Below are 9,595 nucleotides of genomic sequence, written 5' to 3'. Positions count from 1 at the left end.
TGTATAGTGTAGATCCTATCTTCCCTCTCTGTATAGTGTAGAATCCTATCTTCCTCTCTGTATAGTGTAGATCCTATCTTCCTCTCTGTATAGTGTAGATCCTATCTTCCTCTCTGTATAGTGTAGAATCCTATCTTCCTCTCTGTATAGTGTAGAATCCTATCTTCCTCTCTGTATAGTGTAGATTCCTATCTTCCTCTCTGTATAGTGTAGAATCCTATCTTCCTCTCTGTATAGTGTAGAGTCCTATCTTTCCTCTCTGTATAGTGTAGAATCCTATCTTCCTCTCTGTATAGTGTAGAGTCCTATCTTTCTCTCTGTATAGTGTAGAATCCTATCTTCCTCTCTGTATAGTGTAGAATCCTATCTTCCTCTCTGTATAGTGTAGAATCCTAGCTTCCTCTCTGTATAGTGTAGATTCCTATCTTCCTCTCTGTATAGTGTAGAATCCTATCTTCCTCTCTGTATAGTGTAGATTCCTATCTTCCTCTCTGTATAGTGTAGATCCCTATCTTCCTCTCTGTATAGTGTAGAATCCTATCTTCCTCTCTGTATAGTGTAGAATCCTATCTTCCTCTCTGTATAGTGTAGAATCCTATCTTCCTCTCTGTATAGTGTAGAATCCTATCTTCCTCTCTGTATAGTGTAGATTCCTATCTTCCTCTCTGTATAGTGTAGATCCCTATCTTCCTCTCTGTATAGTGTAGAATCCTATCTTCCTCTCTGTATAGTGTAGAATCCTATCTTCCTCTCTGTATAGTGTAGAATCCTATCTTCCTCTCTGTATAGTGTAGAATCCAATCTTCCTCTCTGTATAGTGTAGAATCCTATCTTCCTCTCTGTATAGTGTAGAAGCCTATCTTCCTCTCTGTATAGTGTAGAATCCTATCTTCCTCTCTGTATAGTGTAGAATCCTATCTTCCTCTCTGTATAGTGTAGATCCCTATCTTCCTCTCTGTATAGTGTAGAATCCTATCTTCCTCTCTGTATATTGTAGATTCCTATCTTCCTCTCTGTATAGTGTAGATCCCTATCTTCCTCTCTGTATAGTGTAGAATCCTATCTTCCTCTCTGTATAGTGTAGAATCCTATCTTCCTCTCTGTATAGTGTAGAATCCTATCTTCCTCTCTGTATAGTGTAGAATCCTATCTTCCTCTCTGTATAGTATAGAATCCTATCTTCCTCTCTGTATAGTGTAGAATCCTATCCTCCTCTCTGTATAGTGCAGAATCCTATCTTCCTCTCTGTATAGTGTAGAATCCTATCCTCCTCTCTGTATAGTGTAGAATCCTATCTTCCTCTCTGTATAGTGTAGAATCCTATCTTCCTCTCTGTATAGTGTAGAATCCTATCTCCCTCTCTGTATAGTGTAGAATCCTATCTTCCTCTCTGTATAGTGTACAATCCTATCTCCCTCTCTGTATAGTGTAGAATCCTATCTTCCTCTCTGTATAGTGTAGAGTCCTATCTTCCTCTCTGTATAGTGTAGATCCCTATCTTCCTCTCTGTATAGTGTAGATCCCTATCTTCCTCTCTGTATAGTGTAGAATCCTATCTTCCTCTCTGTATAGTGTAGAATCCTATCTTTCTCTCTGTATAGTGTAGATCCCTATCTTCCTCTCTGTATAGTGTAGAATCCTATCTTCCTCTCTGTATAGTGTAGATCCCTATCTTCCTCTCTGTATAGTGTAGATCCCTATCTTCCTCTCTGTATAGTGTAGAATCCTATCTTCCTCTCTGTATAGTGTAGAATCCTATCTTCCTCTCTGTATAGTGTAGAATCCTATCCTCTTCTCTGTATAGTGTAGAATCCTATCTTCCTCTCTGTATAGTGTAGAATCCTATCTTCCTCTCTGTATAGTGTAGAATCCTATCCTCTTCTCTGTATAGTGTAGATTCCTATCTTCCTCTCTGTATAGTGTAGATTCCTATCTTCCTCTCTGTATAGTATAGAATCCTATCTTCCTCTCTGTATAGTGTAGAATCCTATCCTCCTCTCTGTATAGTGTAGATTCCTATCTTCCTCTCTGTATAGTGTAGATTCCTATCTTCCTCTCTGTATAGTGTAGAATCCTATCTTCCTCTCTGTATAGTGTAGAATCCTATCTTCCTCTCTGTATAGTGTAGAATCCTATCTTCCTCTCTGTATAGTGTAGAATCCTATCCTCCTCTCTGTATAGTGTAGAATCCTATCTTCCTCTCTGTATAGTGTAGAATCCTATCTTCCTCTCTGTATAGTGTAGATTCCTATCTTCCTCTCTGTATAGTGTAGAATCCTATCTTCCTCTCTGTATAGTGTAGAATCCTATCTTCCTCTCTGTATAGTGTAGAATCCTATCTTCCTCTCTGTATAGTGTAGAATCCTATCTTCCTCTCTGTATAGTGTAGATCCCTATCTTCCTCTTTGTATAGTGTAGAATCCTATCTTCCTCTCTGTATAGTGTAGATTCCTATCTTCCTCTCTGTATAGTGTAGATCCCTATCTTCCTCTCTGTATAGTGTAGATTCCTATCTTCCTCTCTGTATAGTGTAGATTCCTATCTTCCTCTCTGTATAGTGTAGATTCCTATCTTCCTCTCTGTATAGTGTAGATCCCTATCTTCCTCTCTGTATAGTGTAGATTCCTATCTTCCTCTCTGTATAGTGTAGAATCCTATCTTCCTCTCTGTATAGTGTAGAATCCTATCTTCCTCTCTGTATAGTGTAGAATCCTATCTTCCTCTCTGTATAGTGTAGAATCCTATCTTCCTCTCTGTATAGTGTAGATCCCTATCTTCCTCTCTGTATAGTGTAGAATCCTATCTCCCTCTCTGTATAGTGTAGAATCCTATCTTCCTCTCTGTATAGTGTAGATTCCTATCTTCCTCTCTGTATAGTGTAGATCCCTATCTTCCTCTCTGTATAGTGTAGAATCCTATCTTCCTCTCTGTATAGTGTAGAATCCTATCTTCCTCTCTGTATAGTGTAGAATCCTATCTCCCTCTCTGTATAGTGTAGAATCCTATCTTCCTCTCTGTATAGTATAGAATCCTATCTTCCTCTCTGTATAGTGTAGAATCCTATCTTCCTCTCTGTATAGTGTAGAATCCTATCTTCCTCTCTGTATAGTATAGATCCCTATCCTCCTCTCTGTATAGTGTAGATCCCTATCTTCCTCTCTGTATAGTGTAGATTCCTATCTTCCTCTCTGTATAGTATAGAATCCTATCTTTCTCTCTGTATAGTGTAGAATCCTATCTTCCTCTCTGTATAGTGTAGATTCCTATCTTCCTCTCTGTATAGTGTAGAATCCTATCTTCCTCTCTGTATAGTGTAGAATCCTATCTTCCTCTCTGTATAGTGTAGATTCCTATCTTCCTCTCTCTGTATAGTGTAGATTCCTATCTTCCTCTCTGTATAGTGTAGAATCCTATCTTCCTCTCTGTATAGTGTAGAATCCTATCTTCCTCTCTGTATAGTGTAGAATCCTATCTTCCTCTCTGTATAGTGTAGATTCCTATCTTCCTCTCTGTATAGTGTAGAATCCTATCTTTCTCTCTGTATAGTGTAGATTCCTATCTTTCTCTCTGTATAGTAACTCTATTGCAGGCTGTTTCCAACTGATATAATGTTGTTTCTCACCGGGTCTGAGCTGCTGCAGCACATCGCACCCCAGTGAGCCCAGTAATTACTCTGCACACACAGAACAGGAGCAGCTCCTTTCTCTTACTCTGTTACACCTCCTGTCAGTACTTCTATGTATACTGTATCTACAAGTAGTGACGATCTTGGTAAATATATACAGGGGGGGGGGGGGGGGGGGAGGAACATGAAAAAAATAAAAACAAGAAACAAGAATTTTTTTTTGTTTACTGCAATAACAAAGGATTTAAATCAGCGGTCTCCAAACTGTGGCACTCCAGATGTTGCATAACTTCAACTCCCAGCATGCCCGGACAGCCAACGGCTGTCCGAGCATGCTGGGAGTTGAAGTTTTGCAAAAGCTGCAGTGCTGCAATTTAACCCCTTAAGTCCTTGAGTTTTTCCATTTTCGTTTTTCTCCTCCTTACCTTTAAAAAATCATAACGCCTTCAATTTTGCACCTAAAAATCCATATGATGCTTATTTTTTGCGCCACCAATTCTACTTTTCAGTGACATCATTCATTTTACCAAAAAATCTTTGGTGAAACATAAAAAAAATTCATTGTGCGACAGAATTGAAGAAAAATTTTTATTTTGTAACTTTTGGGGGCTTCTGTTTCTACGTAGTAAATTTTTCGGTAAAAATGACCCCTTCTCTTTATTCTGTAGGACCATACGATTAAAATGATCCCCTACTTATATAGGTTTAATTTTGTCGCACTTCTGAAAAAATCATAACTACATGCACGAAACTTTATACCTTAAAAAGTCTCATCTTCTGACCCCTATAACTTTTTTTTTTTCAGCGTACCGGCCGGTATGAGGACTCATTTTTTTGCGCTGTGTTCTGAAGTTTTTATTGTTTTCATTTTTGTATTGATCGGACTTTTTGATAGTTTTTTATAACTCTTTTCATGATATAAAAAGTGACCAAAAATACGCTATTTTGCACTTCGGAATTTTTTTGCGCGTACACCATTGACTGTGCGGTTTAATTAACAATATATTCTTATAGTTTGGACATTTACGCACGCGGCGATATCACATATGTTTATTTACTTTTTTATTTACACTGTTTTTTTTTTAAAGGAAAAGGGGGGGTGATTCAAACTTTTATTAGGGAAGGGGTTAAATGACCTTTATTAACTTTTTTTTTTTTTATCTTTTTTTTTGCAATGTTATAGCTCCCATAGGGAACTATAACACTGCACACACTGATCTCTCATACTGATCATTGTTATCCCATAGGGACCTATAACACTGCACACACTGATCTCTTATACTGATCATTGTTATCCCATAGGGACCTATAACACTGCACACACTGATCTCTTATACTGATCATTGTTATCCCATAGGGACCTATAACACTGCACACACTGATCTCTTATACTGATCATTGTTATCCCATAGGGACCTATAACACTGCACACACTGATCTCTTATACTGATCATTGTTATCCCATAGGAGACTATAACACTGCACACACTGATCTCTTATACTGATCATTATTATCCCATAGGAGACAATAACACTGCACACACTGATCTTTTATACTGATCATTGTTATCCCATAGGGACCTATAACACTGCACACACTGATCTCTTATACTGATCATTGTTATCCCATAGGGACCTATAACACTGCACACACTGATCTCTTATACTGATCATTGTTATCCCATAGGGACCTATAACACTGCACACACTGATCTCTTATACTGATCATTGTTATCCCATAGGAGACTATAACACTGCACACACTGATCTCTTACACTGATCATTGTGATCCCATAGGAGACAATAACACTGCACACACTGATCTCTTACACTGATCATTGTTATCCCATAGGAGACTATAACACTGCACACACTGATCTCTTATACTGATCATTGTTATCCCATAGGAGACTATAACACTGTACACACTGATCTCTTATACTGATCATTGTTATCCCATAGGAGACTATAACACTGCACACACTGATCTCTTATACTGATCATTGTTATCCCATAGGAGACTATAACACTGTACACACTGATCTCTTATACTGATCATTGTTATCCCATAGGGAACTATAACACTGCACACACTGATCTTTTATACTGATCATTATTATCTCATAGGAGACTATAACACTGCACACACTGATCTCTTATACTGATCATTGTTATCCCATAGGGACCTATAACACTGCACACACTGATCTTTTACCCTGATCCCTGAAAAGCCGTAGCTTTGCATGGATCAGCGAGATAGAGGCTCGATTACTCACGCCTGTAGCTCAGGCTTGGAGCAATCAAACGCTGATCGGATGCGACGGAGCAAGGTAAGGGGGTCTCCGCTCGTGTCCTTGCTGATCGGTACATCGTGATTTTATCGCGATAGTCCCGATCAGCCCGACTGAGCTGTCGGGAAGCTTTTACTTTCGTTTTGGACACGGCGATCAACTTTGATTGCCGCGTCTGAAGGGCTAATAGCGCGCGGCACAACGATCTGTTCCACGTGCTATTATCCCAGGGTCCCGGCTATCATTAGCAGCCAGGACCGACCCGGTATGATGCGGGGCCACGTTGTTTTGAACACCGGGCGCAGGGCATACAGGTACGCCCTGCGTCCTTAAGAGGTTAAATCTGTGGTCTCCAAACTGTGGCCCTCCAGATGTTGCATAACTTCAACTCCCAGCATGCCCGGACAGCCAACGGCTGTCCGGGCATGCTGGGAGTTGAAGTTTTGCAAAAGCTGCAGGGCTGCAATTTAAAGACCACTGCACTAAGGGATAAGATGAGAAGGAAGCCTTGATTTACCTTTCGGGGACAGTGTGCATCCTCTGGAGGAGGCAGACGGTTCTTTGGTGGCATTCTGAGAGTTAAAGTTTTGCAACATCTGGAGGGTCACAGTTTGACACCACTGATCTAAATGGTTTCCTGATAGCAGGAAGATGTTTCTTCTATATTAATGAAGCATTTACACTACATTTCCAGGAATATCCGACACAGAACAAGATCCCTGATTCCGTGGAGACGTGGCGGATCCTGGACATTCCCTGCAGCCCATTCTCCCAAGGTTTCGTCATGTCCTGAGAAGTATGCGCACCTGACCTCTGAGTGTTTACTGACCCGAATACCTGAGATTGTCGCTCCTTGTGCCGCTGCCAGACAGCTCCCTTATATCTGCAGAGCCGCGGAGCATTGTCCTGCAGAGACCAGGAGACCGGCTGCTCGGCTCCACCGCTCCGGACACCAGGAATGGACGGCTCCGTGAAGTATCTCGTCCTCTGCGGACACTTACTCGCCGTCGCCGCCGCTGCCCCCATTGACTCTTCCCTAGAAGACATTGCAGAAGTTATTCATTTTACCAACAAATATTTGGGCACAAATTTCCTGTTTAAGCTCTTAAGGGCTGAAGATGATGGTAACTACTACGTTTCGGTAAGTGTTTGTCACTACTACCTTTCGGTAAGTGTTTGTCACTACTACATTTCGGTAAGTGTTTGTCACTACTACGTTTCGGTAAGTGTTTGTCACTACTACATTTCGGTAAGTGTTTGTCACTACTACGTTTCGGTAAGTGTTTGTCACTACTACATTTCGGTAAGTGTTTGTCACTACTACCTTTCGGTAAGTGTTTGTCACTACTACCTTTCGGTAAGTGTTTGTCACTACTACCTTTCGGTAAGTGTTTGTCACTACTACCTTTCGGTAAGTGTTTGTCACTACTACGTTTCGGTAAGTGTTTGTCACTACTACCTTTCAGTAAGTGTTTGTCACTACTACCTTTCAGTAAGTGTTTGTCACTACTACGTTTCGGTAATTGTTTGTCACTACTACGTTTCGGTAAGTGTTTGTCACTACTACCTTTCGGTAAGTGTTTGTCACTACTACCTTTCGGTAAGTGTTTGTCACTACTACGTTTCGGTAAGTGTTTGTCACTACTACGTTTCGGTAAGTGTTTGTCACTACTACGTTTCGGTAAGTGTTTGTCACTACTACGTTTCGGTAAGTGTTTGTCACTACTACGTTTCGGTAAGTGTTTGTCACTACTACGTTTCGGTAAGTGTTTGTCACTACTACGTTTCGGTAAGTGTTTGTCACTACTACGTTTCGGTAAGTGTTTGTCACTACTACGTTTCGGTAAGTGTTTGTCACTACTACCTTTCGGTAAGTGTGTGTCACTACTACGTTTCGGTAAGTGTGTGTCACTACTACGTTTCGGTAAGTGTTTGTCACTACTACCTTTCGGTAAGTGTGTGTCACTACTACGTTTCGGTAAGTGTTTGTCACTACTACGTTTCGGTAAGTGTTTGTCACTACTACCTTTCGGTAAGTGTGTGTCACTACTACGTTTCGGTAAGTGTGTGTCACTACTACGTTTCGGTAAGTGTTTGTCACTACTACCTTTCGGTAAGTGTGTGTCACTACTACGTTTCGGTAAGTGTTTGTCACTACTACGTTTCGGTAAGTGTTTGTCACTACTACCTTTCAGTAAGTGTTTGTCACTACTACCTTTCAGTAAGTGTTTGTCATGAAACAGGGATGTGAACAGACGTTTTGGAGGGCAGGGGCTCAAGTAAAACAAAAAAGGGGAAAAGGGGGCACTTCTGGTTGTTAGTAAGAACCTTAAAGGGGTACTCCGCTGGAAAACATTTTTTTTTTTTAATTAACTGGTGCCAGAAAGTTAAACAGATTTGTAAATTACTTCTCTATAAAAATATTAATCCTTCCAGTACTTAGCAGCTGCTGTATGATCCACAGGAAGTTCTTTTTTTTATTTTATTTTTTTTTTATTTCCTTTCTGTCTGACCACAGTGCTCTCTGCTGACTCCTCTGTCCATTTTAGGAACTGTCAGAGTTGGAGCAAATCCCCATAGCAAACCTCTCCTGCTCTGGACAGTTCCTGATATGGACAGAGGTGTCAGCGGAGAGCACTGTGGTCAGACTGAAAAGAAATTCAAAAAGAACCTCCTGTGGATCATACAGCAGCTGATAAGTACTGGAAGGATTAAGATATTTTAATAGAAGTAATTTGCAAATCTGTTTAATTTTCTGGCACCAGTTGATTAAAAAATAATGTATTCCAGTGGAGGACCCCTTATATTTTTGCGGGCTCCCAGTCTATAGTATCTATAGTCTTTCGGCTCCCTCTCTGGCCCAGCAGCCCCTGTGATGATATTAAAGGGCCCAGGTACCTTTTCAGTAAGAGTTTGTTGGAGGGTGATGGTGGGATGAGGTGTTGCAGAGTCCTGGCGGCAGCTCCCTCCCTGACCCGGCAAGTGCACAAAAAGGGCAGGGTCTCAAGCCCCCTTTAAGCCCATGTGTCCACGTCCCTGTCAGGAAGGATTTATGTGGTGGATTATTGTAGCTCCAATTCAATGAATGAAAATTAGCAACAGCATCCCAAAATGCCATCTATAATGCCAGCTATAATGCCAGCTATAATGCCATCTATAATGCCATCTATAATGCCAGCTATAATGCCATCTATAATGCCATCTATAATGCCAGCTATATTGCCAGCTATAATGCCATCTATAATGCCATCTATAATGCCAGCTATAATGCCATCTATAATGCCATCTATAATGCCAGCTATAATGCCATCTATAATGCCATCTATAATGCCAGCTATATTGCCAGCTATAATGCCATCTATAATGCCATCTATAATGCCAGCTATAATGCCATCTATAATGCCAGCTATACTGCCAGCTATAATGCCAGCTATAATGCCATCTATAATGCCAGCTATAATGCCATCTATAATGCCATCTATAATGCCAGCTATAATGTCAGCTATAATGCCAGCTATAATGCCAGCTATAATGCCATCTATAATGCCAGCTATAATGCCATCTATAATGCCATCTATAATGCCTGCTATAATGCCTGCTATAATGCCAGCTATAATGCCATCTATAATGCCAGCTATAATGCCAGCTATAATGCCATCTATAATGTCAGCTATAATGC

The 9,595-nt window shown here is 40.5% G+C and overlaps 1 protein-coding gene across 1 annotated transcript in view; it reads left to right on the top strand.

The window, feature by feature from the left end:
• The first annotated feature begins 6,874 nt into the window (after positions 1-6,874).
• The window catches only part of LOC130331776 (cathelin-related peptide SC5-like), a 45,865-nt gene continuing 43,144 nt past the window's right edge, over positions 6,875-9,595 (top strand). Inside the window, exon 1 of the mRNA XM_056553718.1 lies at positions 6,875-7,057. Within this exon, the coding sequence (XP_056409693.1) occupies positions 6,875-7,057 (183 nt within the window). The remainder of the gene's footprint in view (positions 7,058-9,595) is intronic.

Source organism: Hyla sarda, unplaced genomic scaffold (genome assembly GCF_029499605.1).
Source record: "Hyla sarda isolate aHylSar1 unplaced genomic scaffold, aHylSar1.hap1 scaffold_357, whole genome shotgun sequence".
NCBI classification, from domain to species: Eukaryota; Metazoa; Chordata; class Amphibia; order Anura; family Hylidae; genus Hyla; species Hyla sarda.
Note: the sequence above shows the minus strand (reverse complement) of the source record. Positions and strands in the feature narration are given on the sequence as shown.